At 36.4% G+C, this 14,143-nt stretch overlaps 1 protein-coding gene across 1 annotated transcript in view; it reads right to left on the bottom strand.

Moving 5' to 3' along the window:
• LOC133334361 (glutamate dehydrogenase, mitochondrial) overlaps positions 1 to 13,581 on the bottom strand; it is a 165,538-nt gene extending 151,957 nt beyond the window's left edge. Inside the window, exons 1-2 of the mRNA XM_061542656.1 lie at positions 13,346 to 13,581; positions 6,102 to 6,107 (exon numbers count right to left, since the gene is read on the bottom strand). Of these exons, the coding sequence (XP_061398640.1) occupies positions 6,102 to 6,107; positions 13,346 to 13,581 (242 nt within the window). The remainder of the gene's footprint in view (positions 1 to 6,101; positions 6,108 to 13,345) is intronic.
• Positions 13,582 to 14,143: the final 562 nt, after the last annotated feature.

Raw genomic sequence — 14,143 nt, 5'->3', positions numbered from 1 at the left:
TCTGAAGGTCTTTTTCATTATAGAAGAAATGAAGGTCTTCTTCATAGATGAGCTGTGAAGGTCTTCTTCATAGAAGAGCTGTGAAGATCTTCTTCATAGAAGAGCTGTAAAGGTCTTCTTCATAGAAAAGCTGTGAAGGTCTTCTTCATTGAAGAAGCTGAAGGTCTTCTTCATAGAAGAAGCTGAAGTTCTTCTTAATAGCAGAAGCTGAAGGTCTTCTGTTTAATCTTCTTCAAAGATAATTCTTGGGGTTTCCGAATGTCGTATGCAAAAATCACTATGTTGAAAATGGGTATCATCAGTCAAAATAAATTCCGAATCTCTTGAATCGATAGAATTCCGAATCTCTTGAATGCCACGAATCGAATCCCTAATCATAGAAGACACGACGGAGATAACAAGGTCTTCTTAAAACGGAGACCATCAGATCTTCTCGTAGAAGAGCACAGGTCTTCTCGCATAAGTCCATTCTTATAGAAGACCGCTAAATCTTCTCATAGAGCACCACTAGGTCTCATAGAAAAACACGAGGTATCATATAAGACCTTCCTATGGAAAAGCACTATTTTTCTTATAGCAGATCACTAGGTCTTCTCGTAAAAGAGCTCTAGGTCTATTCATAGGTCTCCACTAGGTTTTGTTTTTATAGAAGACTACTAGGTCTTCTCATAGAAGACCACTAGATCTCCCCATAGAAGACCACTAAGTCTACTTATAGAAGATCAGATCTCAGGAGGTAGGGCTTAATAGTAGATCGAATATTCTTATAGAAGTCCACTATGTTTTCTTACAAAAGAGAGATGCACGCTTCTCTTAGATCCGATCTTCTTATAAGATATCCAGCCTTTTTTTGAAGATCCGGTCTTCTTGTGCAGAATCCAGTCTTCTTATAAAAGTTCCGATCATCTTATAGAATACCCGTTATTTTTTTTTAAAGAAAATCCGATATTCTTATAAAAGTTCCGGTATTCTTATAGGAGATCCAGTCCACTTATTAAAGTTCCAGTGCCCATATAGAAGATCCGGTACGCTTTTTTATGATCCTGCCTTCTTACAGAAAATCAAATATACTTATTGAAGTTCCGAACCTTTTAAACAAAATCTGGCATACTTATAAAATTTGTGGTCTTCAAATAGATGATCCAACCTTCTTATTGAAGATCCGGTCTTATTAAAAAAGTTATGGTCTTCTTATATAAGAAATTGTTTTCTTAGGAATCAGGAATTTTTATAGTATGTCCGCACATCCGGTCCGGTATACTTATAGAAGATCAATTCTTCCTATATAGGTCAGGACTTCTTATAGAAGACCATTAGACATTCTTATACAAAAACCGGGTCTTCCTATAGAAAACCTGATGAGCCGCTACGAACGTTTTATACCCTTCACCATGAGGTGGACATTCAAAATAACTAAAATCGATCGAGACTTTTAATAAATCGTAAATTTTTGGTAGGAAAATTTGCAACCCAATAAATATCTATAATATTAAATTGTAGCCAACTTGGCCCAAAACCCGTATCCAAAATCCACAAATTAGGGAATAGTGGGCGGGACAGCTATATGCGACCTACCCTGAAACTTAGTTCGATTTGGATAATATTTGGAGGAATATTTACTATGAAAACTCAAAATACAAAATTTTCGTCAATAGGGTGGAACATTTGCCCAAGCTCACCCAAACTATCGAAAATTTCGAGGTGCCATTATATGGGGGATATCGTAAAAAGTAGATAGATATTGATAGGTTTTGGTAGGAAGATTTTCTACCTACTGAGAACCCAAAATATAAAATTTGAGCCACATACGTTGAAATAAAAAATATACTGTCATACGGAGGCTACACTAAAAAGTGGACCGATGTTGAACAATTTTGCAGATGACAGGATGATTTGCTACCATTATACCAAATTCCAGTCAATTCGTAAAAAAACATCCCCAAGCTCCCGAAAATACCGAAATTTTAGGGATTCCTTTATATGGGGGCTATCATAAAAAGTGGACCAATGTTTATCACTTTTCTGTATTTTTTTTTTTTTTTTTTTTGAAGATCTGCTAACCTATGAGTACCTTATTACCCAAGCAATAGCACTGAAATTTAAATATTGGTAATTTTTGGTTTCTATCCTATGAGAATTCGGAATACTGAATTACCGTCAATTCATTTGAAAACAACCCACCAATAAAAAAAATCCAGAAATTTTGGGGGTACATTTATATGGGGACATCCCAAAAATTTTTGGAAGAGATTTTCTACCCTATGAGAATTCACAATACAAAATTATAACCAATTCGGTTGAAAAGTGGGTCTAAGCTCTTCAAAAAAAAACAAAATGTTGGTGGTAACCTCCTCCAGAAATACCGAAATTTCACGGATACTGCTATATGGGTTCTACGCCAAAAGATGGACCAATATTGTTAATTTTTGCAGGAAGATTTGGTGGCAAATGGGTGCAAATATTATAGGGGTCCATATCTTGCTGTAGCACCCAGATTTAGGCCCAGATTCAAAATTGCGAGAAAATCTATAGTGATTTCAACAGAGGATTCAATGAAGTCATAGAGGTCGAGGTTTTTGAAACGACATGACAAATTTAATACACACTGCAGGGTATAAAAATATGTCAAACGATTCAATGGAAATTCCAGATATGTATGTATTAGCTCGTGTATTCTAGTCATGGAAGTCCACAGGGTTGTCATATCATAAAAATCCAGAATATTTTTTATTACAACATTTTTTATTATGAAAATATATTTTTTTAATATTTATTAAATAATTTAATTATAAATCCAATTTAAATTGTTTTTATCACAATTTTTTTTTATTACAAAATTTTTATTAAAAAATATTTTTTACTATTAAATAATTTCATTATAAATCTAATTTAAATTGTTATTTTTATCAAACAAATATTTTTTTCGAACATTCAAATCGATTTGATTTCCAGGCACGTGTAGACTTCAGCAGACAGCCAGCAGCAGCAGCAACGAGGTTTTATGGCGAAAAACACACGAGTACTCACAATAGGTTTTCCAAAAAAGGACATTAACCAAAAACAAAAATAAAAACAAACACCAAGTCGATACCAAAACTGGGATTAAAAACAAAATGTGGCTGGCCTTTGAAGGGTAGTTAACAATTCTAAAATTGTCCAATTGTTACTTAAAACAGCTCCTAAATGCCGGCTTAATGAATATTAATAACAATAATTAGACAATAGAAAAGCCGGTCATTGGCGTGGCGACTAGACGGGACTTGTCTAAGATCTGGGAGAAGTAGAAGAAGAACAAATAAAAAGGCGCCAAAATCTGTTTAAAAAAAATAATTGAAGAAAGAAGTAATAAAAATTGTGGTTGGGCGGCATAACAAAAGGTCATGGCAAAGGTTTGAAAACAAAAATTCGGGTGCAATCATAACACGAAGGGATTCTACTCCCCTTCCCACCTGAAAAATAAACTGGGTGAGAGGTAATGTGAAAAAAAAACCAACAAAATCTGTATGCGGTAACAGTAGCTTTATCCACCATGTAATTGGCCATCGTCGGAGTTATTATTCCCTGGTACTGACAACATAATTATCTCCAGACAATTTGTTTGGCTTTCTCATGTTCGGTAGTTGTTTTTCTTTTTTGAGATTTGACAACAAAAACTGTATCGAACGCTAAGTTTAAAGGCTGGTTGGCACTGGGCCAGAGTTAATGTTATGTGGATGATGATGACCATGGGTCCATACACCATACTCAGTTTGTATGAGAATAATGATGATGATGACGATGGTGTATGGACCCATACTCAATGTGTTGGGGAATAATGATCATCATCATCGTATTGAGTATTGAATCCAAAATGAGATGTGATGTTAATGTTAATATCTGGCTGGTTGTTCTGACTGATGTCGTGCTTTTGCCCAACAACACTAATAACAATAATATTTTTTCTTCACGCTTATAATGCATTTTACTCACGCATTCATTCAGCGTTTTGTTGTATTTTTTTCATGTTGTTATTGTCGTTCATTCATAAGTAATTTGCTGTTGGTGCCTCAACTCAACTGCTGCTGCTGCCGCCGCCGATGATGATGTTGTTACTTTAAAAATGGCCTAAAAGAACAACAATAACAGAACTGATCAAAGGCTAAGACAATTCATATCGACAAAAGATCTTTCACAATTTTACACTTTCAGGAAAAAAGATGAAAAACGCCAACAACAATAAAATAACATTTAGAAAAAAAAACAAACATACATACATATGCGGACTAATGGCTACAAACAACCATGCAACCAACCAGTCAAGTCCCAGCCAAGACATGACACATCTAAATTGAGAGATGAAATGTAATAACACTGGGTTACAGGAAATTTCCTGAAAATAGACAAACTGGAAATAAAGCGAAACCAATAATGGGATTATTTATTAATTATTATTTCTTATAGAGAAATAGGCTTCGTTTCCAGTAAGACCACCAGTTATATTTTCGAAGAAAAATATCCTATAAATAATTTCAATATGCCTTCTCTAAGAAGGCCAATAAAGGCTGGTCTATAGGAGATTTTCTTTCTAAGACCAGGTTTTCTTTATAAAAGATCCAGTGGCCTTCCTCATTATTCAAGAGGGTTTATCCTAGCCCAAGTAGAGGAGAAACTTCTTGGCGGTATTTTTCTTTACAGAAGAGCTGATCGTCCTAATCAAAAAAATTTAAGGTATTGTTCTAATAGAAAAGTCGAAGGTCATTTCACAGACGAATTGGATATTGTCTTACTACAAATGATGGTTGTTCCTCCTTATATAAGTGATGGATATTTTGTTCTTTTTAAAATAGTTAGTCTTCTGAAGTCTACTCTGTAAACAGCTGAAGATCTTCTTCAGTAAAAATATGAAGGTTTTCAGAAAAGAGCAGATTTATTCACGTAGAGTTTTAATATTTTTCTCCAAAAAACGAATAGGGCTCCGTCATATTGGATTTCTTTGTACTCCAAAAAACCTAAGAGTTTATTTAAGACCTAGGTAGCTCAATCGGAGAAATTGTCACTTAGCCAGCTTCGAAGCAGTAAGAGCCGACCATTTGCTTTGATATTTTTCTTCAACAAACAACTTTGGTTGGTCTTTGGACCAATTCGTATTAAGGGTTAAGGATTTAACTCGAATCTACTCTAACTAGGATGTCCCTACAAAATTTCAAGTGAAAATCTCAAGAATTCTTGAAGATATAGCCGATTTATTATGCCAGCATCAAGTGACGGCAGGAGTGATTCTCAAACTTTAAACGCATTTTTCTCGAAGCAGTGTTTTACGAATGGCGGGCACGATAACTCAAAAACTAATAATCCAATCGGTTCCAAATTGTGACACGTTTCATTGGGAGTGTATTGTTCTCGTATGCACTTGGATAAAGCCAATAGATGAAGATCTTCCTTATTTTTAACTTAGTTTGTGGTCCAAAAATGGCGATTTTCCAAAAAAAAAAAAAAATCAAAGTTCCGCCATTTTGTTAATTGTTGTGCGAAGTCAATAATCCTAGTTCATACAATCAAAAATAAGGATTTTTTTTTATCCCAAAAAACAACAACAACTTAAAGCTTATGTACCCTCATTAGCATTAGGCCTGATGGCACAAAAAATTTTTGAAAATCTTGCATTCACAGTTCTCAAAACTTACGAATTGTTTGATCGTCGTGAAGCACTTGTCGGACCGCAATAAAACTTATTGTAGTATCGAGCTGTTGGTCAGGTTTGTCCGCCACGTTTTTGCCTTTTTCGTCATTCTTTGGTATTGGAAATTCCACATATTATACTGCAGGAAAGAATTAGGTCTTAAGACTTATAAGGTCTATTTAACACAAGCAACGTCAGTTCTTTGCTGTTTGGGTTCTCGAATAAGTGCTAAGTGCTGGTGATCTTCTTCACAGTACAAGAGCTAGAGGAAGAGCTGAGGGTCTTCTTCTCCATAGAATAGCCGTAGGTCTTCTTTTTCGTAGAAGTGCTGAACACTTCGCTGGTTTTGCATTGGTGGAGTTTCTGCAGGACTTATATGGAAAAAACCAGTGAGCGGAGCAGTATAGTCAGACGGGGCCGACCATACGATACCCTACACAACTTCCATGAAAATCTAACTTTCTGAGGTTCTATATTCTGAGATTGGGCAATATTTCGCGATATTTGCACACTTTTGACTGGCTAGAGGACAGTAAATGTTACTCATAATCAGTACAGATTCCCTTCACAGTGGGTTGTGTTGTGATGTTCGGCTTTCGACTCGAAAAGTACAAATAATTAAGTTTTCGGTCCACTTCATCCGAAAAATATTATCTGATCATCACCTAACATTTTAGGCGCTGTCCTTGACCATAACTGGAACCTCATGGAACATTTCAAAGCGATCAGCGCTATATTTCCGCCCTCCAGTGTGGTAATAGGTTACTAAATAGTATGTACATACGTAATCACCTGTAAATATTTAAGTGCAACTCCCGCATCCGAGTACCTACGACAATATAATTGGTATCAATTTAAAGGTCGACCACTCCCCTTGGATATACTACCTACTTATCGGGTCTATGTCCTTCAGTGGTAAATATATACGCCATAGAATACAAATATTGTCATTTTTCACACAAATGTTCGGGTCCATTTCACCCGCTAAATATTGACCGATCATTATCAAAACAGGCATGCTTATTCTTTGGCCCGATCCCCTTCTCCATGCAAAAATTCGCGCTGTTTGGGCCATAATTGCGGCCTCTGGAGCGACCAGAAAAACCGACAAAAATAAAGTTTTTGGTCCATTTCATCCCTTTAATATTAAACGATCTTTTCCAAAAACAATAGGGGTCTTCATTGGCCAGAAACCATCCTACATGCAAAATTTCATGAAGATTGGTCCATAACTGTGGCCTGTATCGTGTTTACAAATTATAATGGACAGACGGACGGACACACATGTCTAGATCGACTCAGCTAGTCGAGATATGACGATCGGTACACTTAAAGGTGGGTCTAGGACCAATATTTCGCGGCGTTACAAACTTTTGGGGCTTCACAAAGCTATAATACCCTGACAACATAGTTGTGTAGGGTATAATTACCTTTAAATACCGAAATCAAAAAGGCAATGGAAAGACTGAATATATGTTTCATAGCCAAACCCTAGATACCTCCTGTTAATATTTTATAGAAAGAGGGCCTACAGGAGTTCTACTGTCTACAGATAAATCATCTGTCTATAGAAGACCTACAGGAGATAGACCTACCAAAGGTCTTCTGTCTATAGAAAACCTATGGCAGGTGTTTTTTTCTAAGAAAACCTACATTCTATAGAAGTCCTACAGCATGTATTCTTCCTATAGAAAACTTACAAAATAATATACTGGAGGTCTTCAGTCTATAGAAGACCTCTTTAGGTCTTTCTCTGTGTATAGAAGACCTAATGAAGGTCTTCTCTCTATAGAAGAAGAGATCTTTTTGGTCTAGAAGATATATTCTGTATACATAAGATTTACAGGAGGTCTTCTGTTTATAGAATATTTTTCCTATAGAAGACTTACAAGAGATCTTCTGTCTATAGATGACTAACAACAAGTATTCTTCCTATAAAAGACTTACAAGAAATTTACTGCGTATATTAGACCTACTGGAGGTATTCTGTGAAAAGAACACCTAATGGAGGTCTTCTGTCCATAGAAAATCTACAGGAGATCTTCTGTCTATAGAATACGGTTAAATGGGTGTCACCGTAAAAAGTGAACCAATGTTGAAGATTTTTCGAAGGAAGATTTCTACTCCCCGAGGATCCAAAATGCCAAATCACACCCATAGCGGTGCCCTTCCATTTTGGGCATAATTGGGTTTTATTGTATGTGCAAATGTTTAAAGCTCTAGCTTCAATATCGTGGTTTCAACAGAAGAATCAGTGGAGTCTCATGAGTCAAGATATTACAATCGGAATGACCAATTTAATACAGGATGTCTTTTGTTTATAGAAGACCTATAGGTCTTCTTTGGAGGACCGATTGGACGTGTTTAGTTTATAGAAGTACTCTAGGAAGCCTTTTGTCTATAGAAGATCTACAGGAGGTCATCTGTCTATAATAGAGCTACATGAGTTTTCTGTCGGTAGGAGACCTTCTGGAAGACTTCTGTCTATAGAAGACCTATTGGAACTCTTCTGTCTATCGAGAGCCTGGTAGTGGAGTCTCATGAGTCAAGATATTACAAACGGAATGACAAATTTAATACACACTGCAGGGTATAAAAATGCCAAACGATACAATGAAAATCCCAGATATATATTTATTAGCCCTTATATTCTACTCATGGAAGTCCATATGGTTGCCTTCTCATAAAAATCCAAAATAGAGTAGACTTACAGCAGGCCTTCTGTGTGTAGAAGAGATACAGGAGTTATTGTGTCCATAGAAGACCCAAAAGAGAACATTCTATCGGGTAACCCTTAAATTTCACTATATTAAATATTGAGGAAGATCTGTAGGTGTTATGTGGACAGAAGAATTATTCTAAGTCGAATGACCCGGCAAAAATGTAAGAATTTACTTCTGCTGTTCGTTTTTTTACCATCCTACGATGCTTAAACGAAACATTCGCCACATTACCAGGTTTTCTAATGTAACAGACGCTTCAAATTGCTACTTTAGTTGGATTTGCCTGGTTTTCGGTCGATTGCAGTTTCCTTTGGTTTTTCGATGTACTCTTGTCCTGATTTTCTTGTAAAAACTTAAGATCATATTCATAGATGAGATGGTGGACTATATAGAGGATTCCTCCATCAGGTCTTCTATTAATATTCTATATACATAAGACATTGTGTAGATTTTTCATTGGAGAAAGACTTGGAGCCCCTATATAGAAAGAAAATTGCCTATAGGTCATAATTTTTGAACATAATTTCCCTTGAAAACCCTCTAAATATTGAGACCTGCGCATCGGGGTTCTTTTCTTATCGTTAATAACCGTTTCATGTCTGCTATTATGTAGTCTAAAAATATAACATTACTGTTGTTGTAATTGTTGTTGTTGGTAGTTTTGTATAAAAGATGTTTCAAACATTTTCTGGTTATTACGGCGGCTACTGTTATTCTACTATCCCACCAACATCATTTCATTCAACTCCTTTCGGAAAATAACCAGCTACAAAGTGCTACTGGTTCCAAATGATGCTGATGACGATGTTGGTCCAAGTAACAACAACCATAGATGAATGTTTTTTCTGTGTGGTAATTATTATTGGTCATTTCCTTTTTTTGTTGCTTGCTGGCCATAGTTTAACAACGCGTAACATCATTTCATTCATTCCTTTTGGTAACGTTGCCTTGCGTAGCTCTTCCCGCACTCATTCGCTCATTCATTCAGACATTAGAGAAACCAGATTTACTACCTTACCACACCACACATTCATTCAGTCATTCATACCAAACCTGGCTCCATTCATTCATCCTTAGTTTAGCTTCTTTTCATTCATAAAATCAAATCATTATTGGGATGGACGGTTACTTCTTCTTCTTCTTCTTGTAATTATTGTGGTTTTTGTTGTTGTTGCTGCTGCTGTACTATCTGGATAATCTAGTCAGTTATCCCCACATTTAAACGCTTACGATACAATTTTTTTTGTAACGCATTTCTTTTACCTGGCGTACGAAGTGTTGTTACATACAACACCGTAAACCGTTAAAGTTTCGTAGAAGTGTTGACCTATTAGAGTTTATCAGATTTTTGTTCCGACTTTTTAATCTGCCGAAAATCCGAAGCTAAGAATGCTATTTAAATGAGAAAGAAAGAAACCCCTTGCCCCCAAAATAATCATGAATGAATTAAAAGTTGCGTGTGAAGATGGAGAGGAAGGAGGAGATCATTTTTTAATTTTTGGGGATATTCAAATAAAGTGGCAACATTTGATTAACTGGGCCACCATGAAGTCTTTGGAAATTTCTTGTTGATCTACGGAAGGTAGACTTGCTATACATGAGTCGCGGAAGGTAATCTCTATATAGAAGAACTACTTGAGAACTTCTACAAAAGTAGTTATTCTTATAGAAAACTAGGATCTCTTCAAAGAGATGGGCTACAGAAAGACTTATTTCTAGAGAAGACCTACAGAATGCCTTCTTCCTAGAGAACATCAGCATGTCTTCTCTTTGTTTTCTATATGAAGAAGACCTGAGGATCTTCTCTAGGAAGAAGACATTCTTAATGTTCTTTATGTACTGGAGGCATTCAACCTAGTGAAGACCTACAGAAGGTATTCTTTCCCGGGAAGACCAACAGGATGATTTATTCCCATAAAAAAGTCACCGAAGATAAACTTCCTATGGAAGAACTACCTGAAATATTTTTCCTAAAGGATGTCTTCTTCTATATGAAGAAGACCTGCATTCTTGTTCTTTATGTATGAAAGAAGACCTACAAAGAAGCTTTTAGGTTTCATATAGAAAAGAGTTTATGGAAGAACTACCTGAAATATTCTTCCTAAAGGACGTCTTCTTCCTATGAAAGACCTACAAGAAGCTTGCCGCATATAGAGAATTTATAGCAAGACTTACTAGAGGAGTACTTCTACCAATTGGCAACCTACAGCAGGTCCAATAGAAAATATACACACGATCCTATTGTTTTTGGAGGACTCCTACCTTTCGTACAACTATAGCAGTTATTCATCAATAGAAAACGTATTGGAAGTCTTCTTTTAGCAGAAGGTCTATAGAAGTTATTCGTAATATGGAAAGGACTTCATACTATATAAAACTTAACTTGTTTATCCTCTATAAGATCTCCGTGTTATACCTTACTGTACTGTATACCTTACCTTTTTCACTTTAATTTATAGATTATGTTAATAGAATACCTACAGGAGGATTTCTGTCAATAGAAGTCCTAATGGATGCCTTCTTCATATGAAAGACCTACAAGAAGCATTCCTCATATAGAGAATTTATAGGAAGTCTTCTTTCTAGGGGAGTACTTTTACCAATTGGTAATCTACATCGGGTCTTCTTCTAATAGAAAATATACAGACGATGCTGTTGTTATTGGAGGATTTCTGTCTATCGTACATCAATAGCAGTTCTTCCGCCTATATATAAAACGTACTAGAAGTCTTCTTCCTGCAGAAGGTCTATAGAAGGTGTTCTTAATATGGAAGACCCTTAAAAGGACTTCCTACTATATAAAACTTAAATCGTTCGTCCTCTATAAGACCTTCGGGTTATTTTCGCCCTATAGAAGACCTCTGTATACCCTACCTTTTTTCATTTTTATTTATAGATTATGTTAATAGAAGACCTACAGGAGGACCTAATGAAAATATTTATTCTATAGAAGACCTTGAGGAGATCTTCTGTTTAAAGAAGACCTACATAAAATCTTCCTCGAAGATATCTTCTATATATAATATAAAAGACCTATAGGAGGTCTAACGTTTATGGAAGACTAAAATGATTAATTTTGTTTATAGAAATCTTACAAAAGGTCTTCTGTCTATGGAAGACCTATAAGAGCACTTCGGTCTATGGAAGACCTTAAAGAACCCTTCTGTGTATAAAATATCTAGAAGAGGTATTTTGTCAATGGAACCTCTTAGAGGTCTTCTGTCTATAGAAGAGCTACAGGAGTTCTTGGCCTACAGGAGGCCTTCTGCCTACAAAAGACCTATAGAAGGTGTTCTGTCTATAGAGCACTTATAGGACACCATCTGCCTATAGAAGACCTATAGGATGTCTTCTGTTTAAAGAGGACCTATAGGTCGTATTTTGTTTATATAAGACCTCTACAATGACTTCTGTCTATAGAATATCTACTGGAGGCCATCTGTCTATAAAATATGTGCATGAGTTTTCTGTCTGTAGGAGACCTTCTGAAAGAATTCTGTCTTTAGAAGACCTGGTGGAACTCATCTGTCTTTAGAACACCTACATTAGGTCATCTATATAGAAGACTTGCAGAAGATTTTCTATCTATATGTGACCTACAAGAGGTATTCTGTCTATAGAATACTTTCAGGGGGTTTTCTATCCATAGAATACCTTAAAGAAGTCTTCTGTGCATAGAAGACCTACAATATTTGTTCTGTCTATAGAAGACCAATAGGAGTTTATTTGTATATAGTAAACCCACAGAAGTTATTCTGTCCATATAAGAGTTATTCTGTCTTCAGAAGACAAAGGGAGGTATTCTGCATATCTACAGGAGGTTTTCTGTCTACAAACATCAACATGCGGTATTCTATAGGTAGTATTTTGTATATAGAAGACTCAGAGGTGGTCTTCTGTCTACCGAAGTCTGACAGGGGTATTTTGTCCATAGAAGATCTACCGTAAGTCTTCTGTATATAGAGGGGTGTTTTCTAAAGGTATAATCCCAACAAGAGATCTTTCGACTATAGAAGATTACATAAGAAGATCTTCTGTATATAGAAAGTTTGTATACATGAGGGATTTTTTTTTTTGAAGGCCTGATCGATTTTAAGGAGATCTTTATGATATCTCCTCTCTTTAGGAGACATACAAGAGGGCTTTAGTCTCCATATGGTCTCCTGACCTGTTTTTTTTAAAATGTTGATCTAGTCCTACAATAAAAAACAACAAATTTACGTGACATTCTGCATTGGTGTCTCATTCACATGATAATGTGTCGCGGTCATGCATTGTTGTGTCGGAACATCTGGTCAGAATACTACCTTTTGTTTTGTAAAATTTCTCGAATATAACCAAACTAACTTACGCCCAAGAATGTCGGAAAACAAGAAGATAAAACATAAAATCAACAATATCTATATGGGGACAAAAATAACAAAAACAACAACCATGTCTAGTAAACATAAAATCAATAGAAGAAATTAGCGGCCAGCAAAAAAAAACGCTAAGTAAAGGGAACTCAAAGCGACAAACTAAATTCCCTCACATAGTTTTGTTGTTGTTGCTGCTGCTGTTTGAAAAAAGCCTCCATCCATTCATTCATTCCGTAATTCATTGATGCTTTGATGATAGTATGTATAGTAAACGGAAGCAGCGGAAGCTGTAACAACAACAAAAAAACGACTACAACAACATCGTAGTCATCGTCATCATCATTGACAACGACCGCAATCATAGTGGTTTAGCAGGTCGTTGCGTGAGGGAATTAACTACCAGCGAACGGCTGGAGAGTGGGAAGGGTGAGTGAGGTGTGAGTGTGTGTAGGGACGGCTTGAATGGATGGAGAACATAATAAAATAACCACAATATTGGGCATCAAGTATCTTGGTGGATGATGTGATCATCCTCAACATTATTAACGGTGGCAGGCAGGGCAGGCCGATCGTCAGGCCAGCAGCAGCTACAAGAACAATATAACACCACCACAACCATTGTGATGGAGATCATGGCCAAAGGCATCATCACCACCACTATTGTCGTGTCGTCGTCGCCGTTGTCGTCATGATCGTCATCATCATTAAATTCTGCACTGAAGCCCATTATCGTGTTGTTGTTCTTGTACCATAAGTCCATGTGAGTTAGAGGTACTCGGAACTTGGAACATGTGTAGTAGACATGATGTTGGCTGAATGTTGTTTCATGTGTTCCATCCATGTTGTGGCGTGAGTTTCAGGAAAAAACTGAAAAAAAGACAACAGCGTAGTGTCTATGTATTTGTGTGTCTTGTATGGATATGGATGGCTTTTGATTGTGGTCGCTGGCGGTTGGTTCCATAGCGAACGAAAAATCGTATAAAGGCAACATGAGAAATTCATTCATAAAATCGAGTTTGGTTTTTTTTGCTTGTTTGTTTGGAATGTCCCCCCTTCCCCATTCCTCAGCACCACCACTTACGTTACTCATGACGATCAATTTACGTCCCCACCAAAAAACAGCAGCAGTAGCAACAACACCAACATTAACTTGCAGATAGTTTTACAATAATGTTGCTGCTGCTGGCTGCCAGCCTGGCACTGCCATTGCTCTATAATTTAACAGTAACAACTACAACAACTGGCAGTTTTCCTTTTGTTGTTGTTTTTTTTTTATTCATTCAACACTTGGCAAATGGAAGCAGCCGACCGACCGACAGACATTGCTTCTGAATTCTCAGAGTTATGAGACAAGGTATCAATTTTTGTTGTTTGAGGGACAACTATTATTCCATTGCGCGTAA

Source organism: Musca vetustissima, unplaced genomic scaffold, assembly GCF_032173495.1.
Source record: "Musca vetustissima isolate MV318-11 ecotype Yass unplaced genomic scaffold, APGP_CSIRO_Mvet_v1 utg2553, whole genome shotgun sequence".
Taxonomy (NCBI): domain Eukaryota; kingdom Metazoa; phylum Arthropoda; class Insecta; order Diptera; family Muscidae; genus Musca; species Musca vetustissima.
Note: the sequence above shows the minus strand (reverse complement) of the source record. Positions and strands in the feature narration are given on the sequence as shown.